The 23,218-nt window shown below is 42.0% G+C and overlaps 1 protein-coding gene across 1 annotated transcript; it reads right to left on the minus strand.

Annotated features, from left to right (window-relative positions):
- Positions 1 to 266: 266 nt before the first annotated feature.
- LOC109902077 (retinoic acid receptor beta-like) lies at positions 267 to 15,072 on the minus strand. Its single transcript, XM_020498145.2, has 8 exons — positions 14,509 to 15,072; positions 10,306 to 10,454; positions 8,499 to 8,640; positions 6,077 to 6,243; positions 4,894 to 5,070; positions 1,923 to 2,127; positions 1,520 to 1,678; positions 267 to 1,147 (listed from the first exon to the last, which is right to left on the minus strand). Exons 1-8 carry the CDS (start codon positions 14,657 to 14,659, stop codon positions 981 to 983), a joined length of 1,317 nt encoding a protein of 438 aa, XP_020353734.1. The 5' UTR covers positions 14,660 to 15,072; the 3' UTR covers positions 267 to 980.
- Positions 15,073 to 23,218: the final 8,146 nt, after the last annotated feature.

The raw sequence follows: 23,218 nt of genomic DNA on the forward strand, positions 1-23,218 counted from the left end.
TAGAGCTTATCACTCCCCCTAACTGGGAGGGGGCCAGAGACAATTACTTGATGCCGACACATCTTTCTAGCTGATTTACACGCTGAAGCTGTTGCGCCACTCTTGAATCTTTCATATTATTGTGTTTTTCAGTAGTTTTTCCACTGAGGCAATGGGTGTAATTCTCAACAAAGACCACAGGGGGCAGTATCAACCTTTGTATGGAGCACTGGATCGTGTAAATATATTTTTGTTTTTGTTTAAATGAGTCACACACCCAGGGTATATATAGTTTCAATACTTTAATAGACCAATAACTATCTGAAATATGATCATAATCAATATCACAAAAAAAGCACCAATGCCATTCATCATAGAGATAAACATAACCATACAACGGTATGTAGAATACATGTTGACATGGTGAGAGTAATAGCACTTACTTAACAAAGCCAATCATGCAAGACTTGAAATAATGGAAACGTGAAGCCCCTTACTTTAGAATAGGAAACCTGTTTTAAAATCTCTCGTACATTTGTGACCCACACACACACACACACCTAGTAATGACCTCTAAAAAAATGCATTGTCATGCCCTTGCCCCTGTGTCGCACCACAATGGAATGTCTAGTCACAATTCACGCGAATTCCACTCCCGTCTGTATAGAAAGGCTCTCTGTGAGGTTAATACGTTAAGCTACTCTCTAGTACTCAAACCATCTTCTAAACACCTTATGATACTGACCAACACACAGGCTAGTCCTGTTATATCTCCAGTCACATCCAGTTATGAGTATTCTCTTTTTATCTCTGTATGTACATCACAACTAAGTACTGCAGCATGATTCTATTTACAATTCCCTTTATATATTCAACTCTGAATACACTGTTTTCACTGGTATTGTTCACGTTTGACCATCCTCATCATTTCCTTTCCGGGACATCCCATTGGAGGTATATATTTTCTTTCTCGTAAGGTTTTCAAGCAAACAGGCCAGTGTCTATGTACTGTGTGGACATGGTGTGTGTGTGGGTGTGATGTTCTTGTCTGCTCTCTGCTCCTCCTCTGACTGCTTCTGCAGGTTCTCCATCTCCTCCAGCATCTCCTGGATAAGAGGAGGCATGGAACCTGGGATCTCCATCTTCAACGTCACCACTCGCTCAGCTCCTGTGTAATTAGAAGGGAAAATGTCAATGACACTTTATAGAGTGTTCGAAGTGTCTCTTAACCATATCACTCCCATCAGAGGCAGATTTCCTTTCTTTTCCCTATTTAACCCACCTCCACCCAGCATGTCTGAAAGGGTTTTTACACTGACTAGACTTGTTGCCCACACTGACCTCCACAGGTCACCCGATTTTCTACTTTTCTCTTTACTCTACATCCTTAAATTAGCCTTGGATGTGGTTGGATGTTCATTGGTGTTGTAAAATCACAGTATGCCATAACACCTGGTTATAACAGTCATGAAGCCAAGCCAAGAGGTTTGTAGTTCAGGCCAAAGTAAGTGTCATGGCCAATAGGGAGTGGACCTCTAACCTTTGGCGCTGATGCTGCGCAGGTCGGTTATCTTCATGAGGACCTTGGGGAACATAAGGGGCATGCTGGGCCGGCGTTTACGGGAGTAGATCTTTAAGGCCTCCAGTAAGGGCTCTTGCAGGACCTCCACCTTAGACGGCTCCTCCAGGTCCTGGCGGTCTGACACAGGAGAAACATTGTCCGTGTGACACCGACACATCATTCATCTGCTAATTCAGCTCATCTATTTTGTTTGTGTGACTCCTCTACGTGGCCTATATGTATCGATACAGAAAAACGACAATGTGGTTCATTTATTGGATTAAATACTAAAAGTACATTCATTCATAAATCAACAAAAAATATTGTTTTATATGGAACGTGAACTTTCTGCCTGTACTGAAGCTATGGCTAGTTGCAGTACCTCCAGACACCAGGCAGATGGCGCTGAGTAGGCCACTTTCTGTGTCATCCATCTCCAAGGGCAGCAGCTGGCCGGCGAAGGTGAACACCTGGTCTGTGAGCGGGCCAAAGCCAGCGTTGTGGATCTGTGTACGGGTCAAGGTCAGCCCGTCTGAGAAGGTCATAGTGTCCTGGTCAGGTGTGTACCTCGTACAGATCCGTAGAATCTACAGGAGACAGAGGGGACATGAGGGGTAGTACAGAAAGTATAGAAAGGGACAGTATACTCAGTATAGAAAAGGGTAATGGTGAGATGCATGTTCAAGAAGAGGGGGATGTAAATTAAAATACTAAAAGACATGAAAGACAGTTCAGGCAAAGAGAAAAAGAGAGCGAAAGAGAGAGAGAGGGAAGTATAGAGGTAAAACACATACCTATATGGAGTCTGCATAAGGAAAAATAGAGAGAGAGATCAGGTTGAGAGAGATAGAGAAAGAGATAGACATACCAGGTAGAGAAAGATAGAGGGATCGAGAGAGATTGAGAAAGGGATAGACAGATCAGGTTGAAAGAGATAAAGAGATAGGAAGAGCAGGTCGAAATAGATAGACAGATCAGATCGAGAGAGATAGAGAAAGAGAGACAGATCAGATCGAGAGAGATAGAGAAAGATAGACAGATCATGTCGAGAGAGAAATAGAGAAAGAGGGATCCAGTAGAGAGAGAGAGAGAAAGAGATAGACAGATCAGGTCGAGATAGAGAAAGACATAGAGGGATCAGGTAGAGAGAGATAGAGAAAGAGATAGACAGATCAGGTCGAGAGAGAGATAGAGAAAGACATAGAGGGATCAGGTAGAGAGAGGTAGAGATAGACAGATCATGTCGAGAGAGAGATAAAGAGATAGGGGGATCAGGTCGAGAGAGAGATAGAGAAAGAGATAGACAGATCAGGTCGAGAGAGATAGAGAAAGACAGATCAGGTAGAGAGTGTCATGACGTTGGCCTGGGGGGTAGGTTTATGACAGTCATAAATACCTCTTCCCCCCTTTTTCCTCTCTCTACCCTACTGAGGTTACATTTGCAAAACCCTTGGTTAACATAGAGTTTCTGAGAACGTCAGAAGGTGGGGGGAAATGAACTATATTCTGGTAATCTGACCAATGGAACATATGCGGTGGTACTTAATGAATATGATGTCAGTTCGGTTGTCATCTGAGACATTCTCATCAATGATCAGATGACATAAACTCTACAGTGGAAAGTCTACACATCAGAGTTATCGGATTCATATGGAATTGTTGTTTAATTTAAATGTTTGAATATGAAATTATTTGTGATGGGATGAAATGTGATCTTAGCTTCTAAAATGAGAGATTTGGGTTTTCATAAGATAGGGCTGCTCAATCATTGGCCCGCCCCTGTGAAGGGACATGGGCTATAAAACTTTTCAAACACGCCCTCCTCTCCCTTCCTATATAAGCCCTTGACGACAATATAACTTCCTGTTCCGAGGATGTAGGACGACAGTCCTATGTCAGAATGGTTCAGATAATAACTACAGAACGAAGCCAACATCAGCGTGAGCTTTGGTTGCGAATGGTATGAACTTTGAACTCTTATTCACTACCGAAGTGATACCTCCTAGCCGTTGAGTTAGCAACAGCAGATGCAACGAGGGTTAGGAAGGAACAGACAGAGTATCCAATCTATCACCCAACGACGTTACTACAATGTATCCAATAGACAACCAGAGATATTCTTCAAAGGACTACCACCAACCTACCGAAGCGCAGCTCAGAGTAAATATTTATTGCATTTTCCTTTTCCAAATGGGCGGTAATTTAGAATGCATAAGATACTGTATTTACAATAGCACAGCTTCTTCCCTTTGTTCCTCAGTCTTCCCGCTCTTTCACTCAAACCCAGCCCCTTTTCTTTTGTGTAACAAGCTGTCACATCTGTTCCGCCCGCTAGGGACGTTTTCCTTTATGACGTAATTTGTAATCAAGTTATGATTTAATTATGTGTATGTGTAATTCTGTGTGATTAGTTAGGTATTTAGTAAATAAATAATTAAACCCAATTTTGTATTGCTGATTCAACTTGTGAGCCAGGGTTCGTGCAGATAACCAAGAATTTACAACTTTCAGATGAGACTGAATTAAGGTGAGGATTAATGTTGACTGCTATTGATGTAAAATATTACTAGGTCTTTAAGAGTTTATTCAGAAGATAACAACTCTATAAATATTATTTTGTGGTGCCCGACTCTCTAGTTAATTACATTTACATGATTAGCTCAATCAGGTAATAGTAATTACGGAGAAATTAATTTATAGAATAGCATGTCATATTACTTAATCCGGCATAGCCAAAGACACGACAAGAGAGATAGAGAAAGAAATAGACAGATCAGGTCGATAGAGATAGACAGATCAGGTTGATAGAGAGATAGAGGGATCAGGTAGAGAGAGAGATAGAGAGAGAGGGTTCAGGTTGAGAAAGAGAGATCAATCTGCACAGTAATTATCCCTGCACGCCTCATTAGAAACCACCTCAGTAATGTAAAATAAACATGATAACGCTACGATATTAAAGAGTTCCCATCGAGAAAATAAAGCCATGAGTGAATCACCATGGTGCAGCTAGTGAGAATCTACCAACCTTTGATGGTGCACAGAGTTGACAATGAAAACCAGAAGATATCGGGAGATGAAAGAGAATAAAACATGCCTTCAGCGGTAACACTCTGTCTGAACCCACCACCACTGTGTCTGTCTTCAGCATAAACGTATGCTGAGACAATGGAACAGCAGATCCATAGTGTCTGCACCAAACAGCACACTGTGGCTGAACCCTTCTAACACCACACAGCCCAGTTGATGAGGTGCGAGATGTGCTTTGGAGATGTGGACGTACACACACATATATATCCCCCCACGCATACAGTATATACACACAAACGTACAGTACACACACACACACCGCTCACCAGAATGTCCAGACAGGCCGCTTTAAGGAGGGTGATCTGGTCAGTTATAGTCAGGCCGGTGAAACCAGGAACCCGTTTGGCAAACTCCACAACCTTGATGATACATTTGGTGGCCAGCTCACTGAACTTATCCCACAGCCCCAGGTCCAACTGGATCCTAGTGTCTGAGCTTGAGTTCTACAGAGAGAGGGAGGAAGGGTAAAGGAGAGATGAGAGATAGAGAATAGGGGGGATAGATAGAGGGAGGGAGAGAGAAGGGGGGGGCAGAGAGAGGAGGGGAAGGGTAAAGGAGAGATGAGAGATAGAGAATAGGGGGGATAGATAGAGGGAGGGATAGAGAAGGGGGTGGGCAGAGAGAGAGGGATGGGATGAAGAGAGAAAATCACGAGAAAACAAAGAGAATTACTTGACACATTGGAAAGAATTTACACAAAAGAACTGTGCAACCTAGAATGCTATTTAGCCCTTTTTTTTATTTTATTACCTTTATTTAACTAGGCAAGTCAGTTAAGAACAAATTCTTATTTTCAATGACGGCCTAGGAACAGGGTTAACTGCCTGTTCAGGGGCAGAACGACAGATTTGTACGTTGTCAGCTCGGGGGTTTGAACTTACAACCTTCTGGTTACTAGTCCAACGCTCTAACCACTAGGCTAGCCTGCCACCCTAAACAGAGAGTGGCAGAATACCTGACCACTGTGACTGACCAAAAATGAAGGCAATCTTTGACTATGTACAGACTCAGTGAGCATAGCCTTGCTGTTGAGAAAGGCTGCCGAAGGCAGACCTCGCTCTCAAGAGAAGACAGGCTAAGTGCACACTGCCCACAAAATGAGGTGGAACATGAGATCACTTCCTGACCTCCTGCCCAATGTATGACCATATTAGAGACACATTTTTACATTGAAAAGAAAAAGAAAAAAAAGTAAATATATATATATAGAGAGAGAGAGAGAGAGAGAGAGAGAGACAGAGAGAGAGAGAGAGAGAGAGAGAGAGAGAGAGAGCAATTAGTTCTGAGTATTATCTCAACAATACAACCAGTATGATTAATTTAGATGAATGGACTTTGGTCCAGGGATAGTGCTTCTAAGCGTCAACAGAGACAGGCTTAAACGGAACACTATCCATGACGCATATCATTTGTATCTATGGTGCCAACCCGGCAGTGGCTGTTACTCACTGTAGTGTATTTGCCCAACTGGCAGAGGGAAGGGAATGTCTCTCTATGAGCCCTACAGATATTCTCCACTACACCGCCCAGTTCCGCTGTCAGCTCATATGTCTCGATGATGGTCATCTTGGGAGTCTCCTTCTTCTCCTTCTTCTTGCTCCGGTCATTCCTGACAGCTGGGAAGAGAGGATGAAACATGAACGGAGATAACTCCAGAAGAAAATGAAAATGAAATTGAATTGGTTGCAATAGCTAAGTTGGTTGGATCGTGGCGCTTGTAACACAATACTTCTGGTGTGATTTCCCTTGTGGGCAACACCTGCAGAATATATAGTAGGTGTTAACAGCAAAGAGTCTGTTAAATGACCATATTTTTCTAAACAAGCCGTGCACATTTACCAATGAGTGTGTAAGTCATGTAAAAAAATAATCACGTTGCCTTCCAACTGATCTATAAATCACGGCAACGTACTTCGACCATTGGTTTTCAACACAGGCCACTCATTTTACTGAGCCGGATCTCAGGGAGAGATACATCTTTATGCACCTGGTCTCCTCAGACAGACGCACGCCACGGACGGATCTGTGCAGTCAATGGATAATCTACTCTAGTCTGCCCTACTTCCTGCAATCACTGTGTAAACCCTTCACTCTGGGCTGCATTTACACACCAATCAGTGACAGCGGCAGACGATGGAGCAGCAGTAGTAGTAGTAGCCGTTACATACTAGCCACATGGCCACAAGGCTGATACATGTGCTGATGGATTTATGTAATGCTGACATGCTGGGTAGAAGGGATGAATGACATTCAGAATAGCAGGCATCCATCCCCATGACACCATCCCCCTACCCACAACAGAGATTGTATCTGGGTCAGTGCTCCTTCTGGGAAATGGTGTTTGAAGTGCTGTCATGTGTTTGGACAGCGGAGGTAGAATTCATTTTCTTGGAAAACGTTCGGACAGCAGAAGCATTGACATGATTAGACAGGTTTTTAGGTACAGTGCCTTCCGAAACGTTTCACACCCTTAGACATTTTCCACATTTTGTTGAGTTAAAACTAACTCTGTGTGCAATAATGATGTTTAACATGACATTTACCCAACACATTACAATTATCTGTAAGGTCCCTTAGTCGAGCACTGAATTTCAAGCACAGATTCAACCACAAAGACCAGGGAGGTTTTCCAATGCCTTGCAAAGGGCACCTATTGGTAGATGGGTAAAAAAAAAAGAAGCAGACATTGAATGTCCCTTTGATCATGGTGAAGTTATTCATTACACTTTGGATGAATCAATACACCCAGTCACTGCAAAGATACAGGCGTCCTTGACGGAGTTGACAGAGAGGAAGGAAAGAGCTCAGGGATTTCACCGTGAGGCTTATGGCGATTTTAAACCAGGTACAGAGTTAAATGGCGCTGCTTGGAGAAAACTGAGGATGGATCAACAACATTGTAGTTACTCCAAAATACTAACCTAAATGACGGAGTGAAAAGAAGGAAGCCCGCACAGAATACAAATATTTCAAAACAGTCTCTAAGAGCTTTGCAAACCTGGACTGTACAATATTTTCACATTATTTTTTTAATTCTTCAAGCTCTGTCAAGTTGGATGTTGATCATTGTCAGACAGACATTATCAAGTCTTGCCATTTAAATCAAATTACCCAGAAAGACTCTGTAATCGCTGCCAAAGGTGATTCTAACATGTATTGACACTGGGGGTTGAATAATCAAAATATATGAGCGTTTTATTTTCCATTAAGTAAAAAAATATATGTTAAAATGTTTTTTCACTGTATTTTGTGTAGATCGTTGAAAAAAGTGACATTTAAAGGTGCACCATGCATAAATCGATACTCCATTTCCTGGTTGCTAGAACTCTAATAGTTTGCTTAATTTCAGTTTATGTGACAAAATAAGATAGTATTGCATAGAGAATCATTGTACCATCTAAACCGCTGTGAAATATATTTTTCATGACCAAAAGTATATTTTGTTCAGCTGTCTGACGCTGGTGTACAAAATGAAAGTAGAAGACAAACAAACAAAACTTAAGAACGGGACGCATAGAAATATCACACCTAGAACAGATCTACCACTTCTTAGAATTGCTTTCAAGTGGAATGATAGATCTAGAACCCATATTTATAAGTGAATTTGGTCGACTCGCCCAAAAGTTACATATTGTCACAATCAATTTTAATCCCAATTTGTAACACACCAAAATGTGGAAAAAGTCATGGGGTGTGAACACTTTCTGAAGGCACTGAGTACTTTGGGTAAGAGTTTTATGAAAACGTTTGGGAATGTTGCATAGCAGTGTTTTGCAGTTTTGGCGTATATCACAGAGGAGTTGGACGTTGTTTAGAAATGTTGCTCTTCAGTGGTTGAATGGAGACACTCTGAAATATTATTGACACTTACACTCCCTGGACATGCCCGCGGCGAAGCAACTCTGTAGCCGGCAGTACTGACAGCGGTTCCTGGTGATCTTATTGATGATGCAGTTACTGTCCCGGTGGCACGTGTAAACCATGTTCTTCTGGACACTTCTACGGAAGAAACCCTGGGAGGCACCAACAGAAAGGATATGTTTTCAATAGAGAAGACATCTCCCTTGTACTTTCTGCTACCAGCAGCTAACATTCTACAGACGTCTGAAAGGAGCTCGAATGACTTTGGAGGTGGTAGTGTTATTACATCACCCTCCAAGTACATATATCCTTCTAAAATGAGGACGTTAAAGGGACACTTCGGGAATTTTGGTATCCACCGTTTCATCTGACTCTGGGGATGTAGATAAAGGGCCTCATTGCCAAAATCCCCAAGTATCCCTTTAACATCAACATGTGTTTTCCATATGCAAAGAAGAAAACAAATGACTTGTAAATACCTCATACCTAATGAATGACTGTTATCGCACAATCACAATGACATTAGAGGAAGAAAAAAACCACAGGCCAAATGGAACCGGAATTATGTTGTGAAACACATCAATAGTGTAGGGTGTAGCAGGGTAACACCACACGTGTTGTGTCTGGCACCTGTCCATAGTCAGTCGATAGTATTGACTGGTGCTGTGTGATCCCGACACATGAGCTGTTTTATCAGGGCCAAGATTCAGGCCCTTTAGTGATACTCGTGTTTGCTCTGGGTAAACACGGCAGTCAAACAGTCCCTAGTGGTCTTGAGTCTACTCTTTAGGGTTAAATACAGTAGGTTGAGTAACGTTACATAGTTATATTGTAATTTGGGTTACTTCTGGGTAATCCCAGACCCCCGTCCCCGCAGGAGGCCTTTTGCCTTTTGGTAGGCTGTCATTGTAAATAGGAATTTGTTCTTAGCTGACTTGCCTAGTTAAATAAAGGTTAAATAAAAATGTAAATACATCTATACGCTTTATTTCTTTTAGAGTAAAAAAAATATATATATATATATTTTTAATTTGAACATCTAAATAGATATGCCAGGTCAGATCGACACGTGTATCAACAGACACCAACTGATATTTCTAAAGTATGCCATTTCCACTTTCGACCTGCTACGGTTGAGAAGACGAACAATCGACAAATCTCTCATGCTGCTCCAGGGGCAGGCTCGTGAAGGTGCTGAGAGAGATGAGCTCCATGCTCACTTTCTGCACTAAACAGTCAGCGAGACGACTCTGTAACTAACGCCACTTCTCATCTCTAACACAGATGTGATCTCACACTTAATCTATAATTAGGACCATTGCCTTTCATCTTGCTCTGAAAGACGCTGAGGAGAGAATGTCATCTGTAGTCATGGTCTCCTCCACGCTCTTGGTCTTGTTCACTGTGCTGCCCATCAATTATTTACCTTCTCTTTGTGGAGTCTTCTGTTGCCCGAGCGTTCAGCGAAAGCGGAGGGCCAATCGGCCTAACTTTCATGAACAATTGAGTTACACCTGCTCACTATAGCTCACTGCCAAGGACCGTCAAAGAGTGGTAGAGGGGGGGACATTTAAGAACCCCAGAGAATAGTGGGAATTGTGTGTGTGTGTGTGTGTGTGTGGTGCTTGTTGCAGTTCCTTCCTTTACATATCCATTATCCATATCACAGGTAAATTAGATCTGGTATTGAACTCCAAAGTAGAAATGAACATGGTGAACACGTTGAAACCGCTGATGAAAAAAAGGTGGAATTATGCCACATTTGAGCAGTCAGATGTGTTTCTTGGGATATGTACATGATCAGTCTGGCCCCTTACCTTACAGCCCTCACAAGCACTGACGCCATAGTGGTAGCCTGAAGACTTGTCTTGGCACACGAAGCAGGGTTTGTAGGTGCGAGGAGGGGGCGGAGGTGAGAGAGGACTGGCGAACAGGTCCTCTGAGCTGGAGCTCTGGGTTTCCACAGCTGCTGACACACAGGAGGGATAAAGGGAGAGAGGGAGGGAGGGAGGGAGGAAGGAAGAGAGGGAGAGAGGGATGATGAGGCGCTGGGAAGAAAGACAGGCACCGAATGTTGGGAGTGAGATGAGGGCTGCCACTGTATAAACTTTGAAATGGCCTCCTTTCCTTATTGTCTTTCTATCATAAGCTGTGTCTGAGTTTTCATCATTTTTCTGTCACTTTAATTTGCAAAATTCTCTAACGTGAAGACAAGGAGGAGAGAAAAGTACAATTCGGACAAAGCTGGGAGAAGGAGAAAATTCCAATGCAGCTGCTGAAAATGCAGTCATACAACAAATGTATGTAGCTTCATGTTCTTCAAACAGTGATGTGTTGAAGTAAAACAGTATTAAATCCCTAAAAACTATTGAAATGTCAAACATATTGGATTATGTCTTTGGGCCTCCTCTTTTATTCGAGGACCGAAAGTTATTTCTATGGTCAGTAAACATTCTGCAAAGCGACTACGCAACATAGCGTTCAATCTTTCTTCTTTTTTTTTTACCAAACAGAAAAGTGCTTGGGCATCTTTCATCGGAGAACAAGTACTCATTTTCTATGGCCAGTAAACATTGTACTGAGTGACTCAGCAGTAGAACTATCTCTATGGAAATTGATTTCCGAATTTAATGTAGATGAGTTGAAAACATATGTAAAGTCAGCCCATGGTTCCAAGTCCACTTGTGTTCCCAAGGACATGTTGAGGCCTTGTGTTGATCGGCGTATCTGACTGAGATAATGTTCCACTATTCTTTTAAGATTGCTGTGTCGTCCTTTTCACAGAGAGTGCAAGGGTGAAGAAGAGGCAAGATACAGTCATACTATTTTAATGCCATACTTTGTGGGAAAATGACGACAGCAGACACTCTTAAGACATCTCTTCAGTTTTATAGAGAGCCTCCACTGCCACAGGGAAAGCATCCCCGCTGGCTTCTTATCGCCTCCACTGCCACAGGGCAAGCATCCCCGCTGGCTTCTTATCGCCTCCACTGCCACAGGGCAAGCATCCCCGCTGGCTTCTTATCGCCTCCACTGCCACAGGGCAAGCATCCCCGCTGGCTTCTTTTCGCCTCCACTGCCACAGGGCAAGCATCCCTGCTGGCTTCTTATCGCCTCCACTGCCACAGGGCAAGCATCCCCGCTGGCTTCTTATCGCCTCCACTGCCACAGGGCAAGCATCCCAGCTGGCTTCTTATCGCCTCCACTGCCACAGGGCAAGCATCCCCGCTTGCTTCTTATCGCCTCCACTGCCACAGGGCAATCATCCCCGCTGGCTTCTTATCGCCTCCACTGCCACAGGGCAAGCATCCCTGCTGGCTTCTTATCGCCTCCACTGCCACAGGGCAAGCATCCCTGCTGGCTTCTTATCGCCTCCACTGCCACAGGGCAAGCATCCCCGCTGGCTTCTTATCGCCTCCACCGTTAAAGCACACAGGGCCAGTGACAGATAACTTAAAAAGCCAAATTGAGGGGACACAAATAGAAAAAGTGCTTATCCCCTTGAACCCATGACCTCCAGTTGAACCTACCCTCGCCGGGTCAAACAAGAGAACACACCAGTTAGCAAGTATTCTCTCCACTGCAAAACAATGGCGGAGGATGCCACAAGATTCAACTGACTGAGGATGAAGCAGTGGAATATTAAGCTAGACTAAGTGGTTTGGAATGGGGAGGGAGGCGCTCACCAACATTTAAGAGAGAAACTGGTAAAGAGTAAGGTTTTAAGATGTGTGCCACGATCTGCTTCCACTATGTCAAAGAAAAGTCACTTTCTCTGCACGTTATCACAATACTATCACAATGCTATCACAATACTATCACAATGCTATCACAATACTATCACAATGCTATCACAATACTATCACAATGCTATCACAATACTATCACAATGCTATCACAATACTATCACAATGCTATCACAATACTATCACAATGCTGTCACACTCTCAACTGAGGTCTTTTGGGTGACTTTTGGGGCTAGATGCTGAAAGTAAAGGCAATCTGTGGTGAGGAAATGTCTGTGATTCTGAGTAGGCTACTCAACATGTAAACAGGAACAATAATTATAGTTATTAGGATATCATCACTGGCTCATACAACATTAATGTGCTTATAGAATAGCCTAAGTGATGAATAAGGTAAATATATTATTAGGCTTTGCTTGCAGAGTTTCCCAACAACTACTATGCTGTGAGGGAGACAAGCCAAGCAGTCTGGGTCTCGTCTGACCTCCTGTTGGTGACCGTCCAACGAACCCTCGGTGACCCCCAGTGACCGTCCTGACCACTGACCACATTGGCTGGGTTTCGGTCGACATGCTCCTCCATCTCAAAACACTGAGCGCTGCCAGAGAAGGTCTAATGTTGTAACAGGCTTTGGTGCTGCCTTCGATACGCCTTTGATATCGCATATAATTTACAAGGAACATAATGTCCTGTGAAGCCCTTGAGACTGACTGTCAGAAGCACACTGGTGTTAGGCTAAATAAAAACCTCAGAAGAGACAGCTAGATAAACCATCAGATAGAGGAAACCAAAGGTATCTGAATGGAATTTGACTTCCTAATCTGATCTGCAAATATCAACAACAAGTTGAGGAAATGGGCTCACGAGTTGCGCAGGGCCCTAAGGCACTGCTTCGAGGTGCTAGAGGCGTCACTACAGACCCTGGTTCGACTCCAGGCTGTATCACAACTGGCAGTGATTAGGAGTCCCATAGGGTGTGGCAGAATTGGCCCAGCGTCGTACGGGTTTGGCCGGGGTAGGCCGTCATTGTAAATAAGAATTTGTTCTTGACTGACACGCCTAGTTAAACAAAGAATAGAATCAAGAGGAACAGTGAGTGTAGTAGGTGACAACAGAGGTGTGTAGAGTCAAATAAGAGTGCATTTTATGGCCAATTCATTATCAATGGGTTCACAGTAATAATCCATGTATTATTGATTTAGGATAACAAGTAAGTATACTGATTGATTGCACAACGGTGAATTCATTCCATAAACTAGGAGGTGGGTTTACGAATACTAAATAAATGCAATCATCAGTTGCAACAAAGCAAACAATGTGCACATGTAAAATAACAACAATATTGACCCTATTCCAAAGCTTTAAAGACACAATCTGTCATTGCCTTTTCAGCCAAATGACAGCCCTGTCACTTGGTTTGCTATAAAGCTGAGGGATCGGGCTGGAGAAAAGTAACCACAGTCCAATTATCAATGAAGCTATGGATGCAAGGACTAACAGTTATATCAACATTATAGTTTGAAACATATTTTGAAGCTATATATCGTTTACAAAGGCATTATTTACAAACGTAAAAGTAAAAAAAAGAAACCTTATATTTTGGGTTATATAGTGGTGTAATACACTTGTACTAAATGCATTAGGCATTTGTAAGTTATTCTTCAAGATTCAATGGGTATCATTAACTGAAATTACCATAAAAAAACAGTAATATTGAAGATTGTGCCTTAAACATAAACTTTAATGTGTAGGCCTACATAAGTGCTGTTGTGTGTTAGTTTAAGCTTGATTTTACTGTGCGGGCTTATATATTGAATTTGATGTAAGCCCTATATCTGAAATCACATTATAATTTTAGTTCATTTGAACTAGATATATGACATCAATTACATATTCAGAAAGATATATGAAGAAATGCCTTCGAACTACAGCCTCTGAAAAAAAGATGGTAGCCTGCATTCAACATGACCTAAATAAATATGTTTACATTGTCTTTGGATTAAATATGCAATGACACAAGACTGCACAGGGAACAGTTCAGGCTACAATGTACGAACAATTGACGCAAGGAATAGGCTATATTATAAACAGTGCATCAAAGGTGTGAGAAGAAGATACAACTGGATGTATCATGTCAAGTCCCACGTTCAGTATTTCCTGGTGTAACATGATCACAACAAATATTTCGATTTAGTGTAGAGTAAAACAGTTGGCAAGTGAGGGATAATTACTTCAATCCTCAAATAGACCAAATAAAAATAAAGCTTCACCTACATTGCGCGATCCGATGAATTTGCCAATCCGTTTCTGTTAGTCCAGTGAAGCATGCGGTTACAGATGGTTCCTGGAGCATACAAGGACTTGCAGTATAGAAGTCCAGTGTTTCTCCTGGACCAACTGCGAGAAAATCCATATAGTCAAACATGTTTTTTTTAATAACATAGGCGTAAGGCCGAGTCCTTATCAAGATGCGTCAGGATCTAATGACATGTAAAAATGGAACCAATGGAATGCAACTGTCCTTAATTCGCACACCCGAGTAGGATTCTGTTTTCCCTCTCAGTCAAGCGTATGATGGACATTTTTGTTAAAAGTTTGGAAATTGACCAAAATTATATTTTATTAATTTGAGTCGATGCAAAAACAAAATCTACAGCTGTATGCGCGAGAAGATTTCCATCGACGCATTTATCAAAAAATATTTGCGTCCATCTCGCGCAGGGAGCACAGTAAAATACCCCGTCCTTGTGAAAACCCGGTAAAACAGAATAGTAGGCTATTTTACATAACAACGTTTGTTTTGGAGTTCTTAGCTCCCATTTATTGACGAATGGGTTACGCTTTCTCTACACAACCACTTCATACTAGTTATGTCACAGGGACCGATTGAATTACCTAATATATGCTGGTGAACTTTCCATGAACCTTTTTGGCGGCCGCTAACCTTCAAATGACCCAAACACTGTCTGACATCACCAAGTACAAGGATTCCCTCACCAGACGTGATGGACATCAATATTTTGTGCGCGCTTGGGTAGAATGTTGGGTAGAATGTTAGGTCAGATGGTGGTAGAAATACAGTAGAAATAGAAGAAATACAGAGCAAGTTGTAGGATTCTGACTTTTTACTGGCAATAGAAATGACATGTATTTTATAAGTCTGATACGATAGAACACAATGAAATAGAACAGAACAGAAACGAATCAAATAAAATAGATACTTGGAAAAACATACTTTTCAAAATGTAAGCTATCTAGCAACCATCTGCAATCATCTACATCTCAGCCTGTGAATAAGTGGAAGTTAGGCTGTCTTTCATATCTGGAAAGTAGGCCTAATATTAATGACCTAGGCCCTACTCTTTTTTCCACAGTAAAGCCAATTGTGTCATCTACACCTAAAAATGGAACTACAATGTAAATCTTGGGTGGGTGAGATAGATAAGCAGTTCAAATATTGAACAGTGTTATAACAAAGACTTCAAAGGCCATTCTCTAAGCTCTCACATCAGCAGAAAATATATGATAAGAAAATGATAGAGCTTTGAGCTAAAGATAGCGATGGAATGAAATAGAAAGGAAAGGTCTGTATAGGTATGTTGATTCTAATTTGAAACATGTACAATTCCTCTGCTTTAAGTAAAACCTAAAATAACAAGGCATTCTCAGATAAGGAACCTTAAAGCCCCAGTCTGTAAGATTTGCATTAATTTAAACTGAAGAATTATACCCCTTGATTTCAAAGGACAGATATGACACGTTAAACAGTTCAATGAGAGTAGCATAACTGCCTTTCCTAACCAAAAAGACTGCACACCTTTGGAAAAACCTTAACATTATTATGCATCTCACAGTGTGTGACTTTAAAGCTGATTTGCGTAGTTGTTTTTAACTTTTTAAATATATTTTCCCTGAGAATGTGTGTTTTTTTAATGCAAAAAGGTGGTTAAAGCAAATTTAGAACCTGTAACTGTCAGAAAAGGCCACTTCAACTGTCGCTTTTAAAGGGACGCTCGGAATTCAATAAAATGACAGGAGTCTAAAATTAAACTAATAAGGAGGATGTCACAGTATTAGCATTTTGTTATCTAAACTACCATGTCTCTGGAAAATCGATACTCTTTAGCTTCCGTTTTTCTTAATCCATGTCTTCTTCCATTTCTCATTCCTGACATAAGGAAGACAAAATCACTGAGAGAGAGCACCATAATTAAATTTAGTGCAGGAGAGATAAAGTAGGCCATCAAGATGGGGGGGGGGGGGGGTCTGCTAAATTTCAACATAACAGCACCAACTGCAGCGTACATCAACTGGAGATGAAACCAAAGAAAATAGGAGGAGTGGGGGATTAACTCAGAAATATCAACTGGGAATGTATATAAACCTAATGGGGGGGTTGACTGAGAGAATAAGTATAAAAATATTAGAATGAGTTTTTTACACGGTAAATACACTTAATAGTTTCCCTCAATGCCACTGCTAACCCCATTCACGGGACCATAGCTCCAGTGTTAAAGGAAGCTAATTACCCAGTATCTCCCACACTCCAGGGAGGAGGGGTCATTCAGAGGACAGGCATGCAGAGCATTCCTGCAGCCTGCTGGCCCCCATCACCCAGCCCAGGCAGCCTCACTCCCTCTCCCTTTACAGTATCTCTCTTTCTCTCTCTCTCAAGTTAAAGTAAAGTAATAAAGTTTCCCTTTATTTTACCAGGTAAATTGACTGAGAACATATATTTTACAGCAACAACTGGGCTCCCGAGTGTCGCAGTGGTCTAAGGCATTGCATCTCAGTGCAAAAGGCGTCACTACAGTCCCTGGTTTGAATCCAGGCTGTATCACATCCGGCCGTGATTGGGAGTCCCATAGGGCGGCACACAATTGGCCCAGCGTCGTCCAGGTTTGGCCGGGGTAGGCCATCATTGTAAATAAGAATTTGTTCTTAACTGACTTGCCTAGTTAAATCAAATATCATTTAAAAAATAATAAAATAACCTGGGGAAGAGTTACAGTGGGAGGAGAGGGGATGGAGCCAATTGGAAGCTGGGGATGGTTAGGTGGCAATGTTGGTATGAGGACCAGATTGGGAATTTAGCCAGGACACCAGGGTTAACATCCCTACTCTTACAGTAAGTGCCATGGGATCTTTATTGACAACAGATTCAGGACACCCGTTTTAATGTCCCATCCGAAAGACGGCACCTGCCCTATGGCATTGTATGTGACAATAAAACGTCTATTATTTGTATTATTAACTTAGACCTGAAGAAAGAGTGCCCCCTACTGGACCTCCAACACCACTTCCAGCAGCATCTGTTCTCCCATCCAGGGAAAGTCTCAGGGCCGACCCTGCTTAGCTTCAGAGACCAACAGTGGGATGCAGGGTGGTATGCTGCTGGTATGTAGTCCCTCGCTTTCAATCTGTTCATTTCCATCATACATCCCCGTTCACTCTCTTTCTCTGTAAATATGTTTCAGCGCCACCGAACCACGGACATGGTACAGGACCTGAGCTCTGTCTGTCTGTTGGTCATTCAGTCTACCCGTCGGTCTGCCTGTCTGTTCATCTATGCCCTAATATGGGAAGCAGCTTTCCATACCTTAACACCATAGTTCGATTGTCACAATGCACCCTCCCCCAGTGCTACTCAGATCCCAGTGAAACATTGATACCACAGTACATTTATTTGTGATGAATCATTTATTATTGTTGTATAACTATGGTCTTGTATATGGCACTGTGACTGTCCTCTTTCTCTTCCCACATTATCCAATATATCTGTTCCAATTACACAAACTCATTACCCACATAAACTACATCATCAATGAACTAGTATAATTTACTAAATATTAGCACGTTCAACATCAGACTACATTACACCCATCCAGTGGCGATTTTAGCATGTAAATCTTGGTGGGGCAAACTCAAAAGCCACTACACAACACGACACTAAACAATACATTAATTGCACTATAACGGCGACAAGCGGTGCCCACAAACTGTTAGGGCTTACATATAGCTGTCCCAACAGCAGAGCTTTCTCTCCAGCACAATGGAGTGAATCCTTACCACTGCTACACCTGGCTATCAGCGGAGCCTTGTCTGGCAGCGGAACAATTCATTCAGCCTCGTTTACTGCCTTTTTCAAAAACATAGCTGATATGGCTCACTTAAACAAATGTGGTTTCTACTGACAATCGAGATGTACAACCTATGGCATGAGGGAACGATAATGGGATAAGAGGCATTCCGTAATTCTGATTAAGACATTAATGAGCGAGCTAAGACTATAACTGTGTGTTCAGCACTTTTGAAATGTACAGCGACAGAGTGCAGAACATGGGCTGCTCTTAAAGTATTTTCCCTGTACACCAAGTCAGAACCGTGTGATAAATAAAGGGGGCATATAAGCAGACAATGAAAACTCTTACAATGTTAGATGATGACATTTCTCAAAAACAGGTTATAGGCTACATGTGCACCACTGAGTCAGAACAGTAACGTTAGGCGAAATTAAGAGGTGAAAATAGACCAAATTATTAGGGTGAGACACATGGGCAACGAACAGTTTACTACACAACATACACTTAGTATTACTTTCTTATGTACAGCATACATATCTTCCTGGCATATTACATCATTTATGCAACAGCATATAAGACATGGACTCACCTTGTTGTGCTGTGCTCACTTGAACAGGAAGGTGGTGCGGTGGTCCAATTCCGAGTTGGATGACCGTTCAAAATGTATTTTACCAGTCTGAGCTCGTTTATTCCCGACTTTCCAATTGCAATGCTTGCGGTTAGCCACTGTCACGATTCCTTCCAAACCACTCATTGTTGAATTTGCGATTTCCAACTTGTTGTGTAATGTTTATGGCCGATGAGCACCGATGTTTTATCTATCATTTCACTTCATCATTTCTCTTCATTATTTCTCTTCATATGACAAGGATTAAAAAGGATTTGCCAGTAGATTGTCGACTTGATTCATGATGATGACTGCTAGCTAAGACTTTGAAAGTAAGATGTTGACATGATCATTCCAATCAAAGCTACTGTACATTTGATTTGACGTCATTTTATCTGTGGCCAATAACCTTGAGCCTTCTTGGAAGGGCACTTGTAATATAACTCTATGGCAGGACCCAAAGGGCTGAAATTTTGGATGTCTACCCTTACTAAGGACTTAAACTTCACGATGACGTAGTGTTGAGTGACAGAACACTGAGCCAATCACGGCACAATGCTCCTATACTCCCTTATTCAGGACCCTGTCTTTCAAAGATAATTTGTAAAAATCTAAATAACTTCACAGATCTTCACAGACCCTTGTAAAGGGTTTAAACACTGTTTCCCATGCTTGTTCAATGAACCATAAACAATTAATGAACATGCACCTGTGGAACGGTCGTTAAGTCACTAACAGCTTACAGACGGTAGGCAATTAAGGTCACAGTTATGAAAACTTAGGACACTAAAGAGGCCTTTCTACTGACTCTGAAAAACACCAAAAGAAAGACGGTCCCTGCTCATCGGCGTGAACTTGCCTTAGGCATGCTGCAAGGAGGCATGAGGACTGTAGATGTGGCCAGGGCAATAAATTGCAATGTCCGTACTGTGAGGCGCCTAAGACAGGGAGACAGGACGGACAGCTGATCGTCCTCGCAGTGGCAGACCACGTGTAACAACACCTGCAGAGGATCGGTACATCCGAACATCACACCTGCGGGACAGGTACAGGATGGCAACAACAACTGCCCGAGTTACACCAGGAACGCACAATCACTCCATCAGTGCTACACTGTCCACAATAGGCTGAGAGAGGCTGGACTGAGGGCTTGTAGGCCTGTTGTAAGGCAGGTCCTCACCAGACAGGACTGGCAAAAAGTGCTCTTCACTGACGAGTTGCGGTTTTGTCTCACCAGGGGTGATGGTCGGAATGAGCGTTACACCGAGGCCTGTACTCTGGAGCGGGAGCGATTTGGAGGTGGAGGGTCCGTCATGGTCTGGGGAGGTGTGTCACAGCATCATCGAACTGAACTTGTTGTCATTGCAGGGAATCTCAATACTGTGCGTTACAGGGAAGACATCCTCCTCCCTCATTTGGTACCCTTCCAGCAGGCTCATCTTGACATGACCCTCCAGCATGACAATGCCACCAGCCATACTGCTCATCCTGTGCGTGATTTCCTGCAAGACAGGAATGTCAGTGTTCTGCCATGGCCAGTGAAGAGCCCGGATCTCCCACTGAGCACGTCTGGGACCTGTTGGATCGGAGGGTGAGGGCTAGGGCCATTCCCCCCCATAAAAGTCCGGGAACTTGCAGGTGCCTTGGTGGAAGAATGGGGTAACATCTCACAGCAAGAACTGGCAAATCTGGTGCAGTCCATGAGGAGGAGATGCACTGCAGTACTTAATGCAGCTGGTGGCCACACCAGATACTGACTGTTACTTTGATTTTGATCCCCCCTTTGTTCATGGACACATTATTAAATTTCTGTTAGTCACATGTCTGTTGAACTTGTTCAGTTTATCTCTCAGTTGTTGAATCTTGTTATGTTCATACAAATATTTGCACATGTTAAGTTTGCTGAGTTTATTTTCTGATGGCTTACTCCACCACCACAGAAAGCACTGAGCTAGGCTGAAACACCTGCATATTGGAGCTGCCCTACTCAATAAAACATGTTTGTATGAGGCTTTAGGTTAACTCAATGATATACTGTATTTTTTTTTTTACATTGTTTGCAAACTGATATGTGACACGTATTAATGCCAAAATACATGCAATAACATGCAAGCCCAAAGAAATATATATATTTATATATGTTATTATTATATTTTGCTAAAAATGTGGGGCTCAAAATGTGGGTCTCTGTGGGACTCTGCCCCACTCACCCTGAATGATGGGTCACAGCACCCATCCCATTCCAAAGCCTAGGGAATATCCTTGTAGCTTAGTTCTGGAAGGAATGACAGATACTCTTCTTCCCACCCTTAAAAAGGGAAGAATTGGAAAAGAGATACTACGAGTGAAGGCAACATTTTCTTTAACATTAGCTTTGCTTTTTAGCTGTTTACAGCCTGTTGTTAGCCCTCACTCAGCTCATCACATCTTTAAATAGTTATTTATTGGAGTTATATATCTTTTATACGGGCTGTTACACAACCAGCAACAGGATGATCGGGACAAAGTGGCTTTAAAGCCGCCAATGTTCAATCAAACTCTTTTGAAATGGGGGTTTGATTTTCTAAAGGGAAAGTGTCAGGCCTATTAAGAAGCGAACAAAGGAAAACCATCTTCTTGATTGATGTATGGTTGCCATGGTTATTCAAAATGGGGCATCTATGGCCAATGGGGATTGAGGACATCCATACTGTCTCTGTTTTGGGACCATGTTGTAACTAATCTATGTGGAATTAAGACTGGAAGCTGACATTCATCTGCACTTGCCCCATATTTGTAAAAGACAATTAATTCAGTTGTAGGATCTAAATTTGACTGGTATTGCCACAGAAAAATAATTCTGCAGCAACAGGATTTGAATGTTTAGTCCATAATGTTGGTTGATGGGTGGTTAGGCTATTAGTCACCTAAAAAGTGCAATACTGTTAATATAACCATATGTTAGTGCAGGTTTTCAGTGAATTTATGTAAATTATGAAGCCCATCTGCATTTCGTGTGGTGCAGGAAAGAAAAAGACGGATCAAATGAAGATCCTTCACCAGTAGATAGATGAGTTGCATGGATTATACCATGGGTCATGTGACACAGAGCAGAGTATTCAAATGATGACACAATTGTTTCATTGAAAATGGCTGAGCTATATTATCATTGTCCAACATTGTAATGAACCAGAAACATTACAAAATATATATAAAACATTTACTCAAAATATTAAGTATCTTCAAAGCAGCGGAACAGACTACATAATTACTTACACAAATTATTAAATGCAACACAAATGAACAACAATTTGCAGATTACACTTGAGAAAACACTGCACACATCAATTTTATTATTTTGATTTTGTTACCAAACCTCTGCACACTTTTTGTTGTTTTATGTATACCGTGAGATAAACATTATACTCTTACTGTAAAACGAACAATAAAATGAAATTCCTTAAATGTCACACTAGGACATTCAAACCCAACCACAATCCTGTCAAGTCCCAATACAATGTATAATTTCCATAGTGGAAACCATTCCACAGTTGCTGTTGATTTGACGGAGCCGTTTGTGTATGGCTCTGACCATCATAGCAAAGGATTTTCGATCACTACAGGGCACATCATTCCAGTCTCTACACCATACCCATTTTCCTCTCTATCGTTTACACAGTGCTGATCGCTATGCTTATTATTCAGGTTGACCAGTCCACCAGTTTAGAAACCTTGGATCTTTCTCACCAGTGCTATTAGCCAATGACCATGTCCAGTTGGTAATGTTATCATACAGTCCTATCCAGGCCAAGTCAGTATAATCAGCTGTAATGGTATTCAGTGTGGTCATATCCCACATGTTGTCTATGGTGGCCAGGTCAATATACTTCTCACTGCAGTAGCTCTGTGCTTAGGCCGAGGTCAATGGTTATTTCCTCTTTTAGTGATAATTAAAATGTAGAAGCGTCTCATTCTAATATTTTGGGGCGTGGTTTGTTCACAGCTCTGTTGGTGCAACCGTGCGTCAATCCCTGTTGACACTATGTGTAAAACATCATTCTCTGAGCACTGAAATGAAATGTGTTATTCTAGGACGGAATTGATTCTCATTGTGCCGGAGTCTGGCGTAATGGTTGGCCTCCCAGTTTCCGAAACACATATATCCCTGGCGACTTGGGTATGAATCCCATCTCAGCTCTTCCTGTCTCCCTCCTACATTCTAACTATCACTGTCCATAAAACTATACAAATATTTAAAAAATATTTCTGCTCATTGCTTCTTCGGGGCATTATAATGCAAGGTCTTACATCAGTA

The sequence above is a fragment of the Oncorhynchus kisutch genome, linkage group LG13 (assembly GCF_002021735.2).
Source record: "Oncorhynchus kisutch isolate 150728-3 linkage group LG13, Okis_V2, whole genome shotgun sequence".
NCBI lineage: Eukaryota > Metazoa > Chordata > Actinopteri > Salmoniformes > Salmonidae > Oncorhynchus > Oncorhynchus kisutch.

What these genes read in the sequence shown, in the direction of transcription:
- LOC109902077 (XM_020498145.2), bottom strand. Translation starts at nt 14,659, where the DNA reads ATGTTTGACTATATGGATTTTCTCGCAGTTGGTCCAGGAGAAACACTG. An exon ending in CGCGGGCATGTCCAGGGAGT is followed by an intron (nt 6,244 to 8,498) that starts GTAAGTGTCAAT and finishes CTCTCTTCCCAG; the next exon opens with CTGTCAGGAATGACCGGAGC. An exon ending in CGGCCTGTCTGGACATTCTG is followed by an intron (nt 2,128 to 4,893) that starts GTGAGCGGTGTG and finishes TGTCTCCTGTAG; the next exon opens with ATTCTACGGATCTGTACGAG.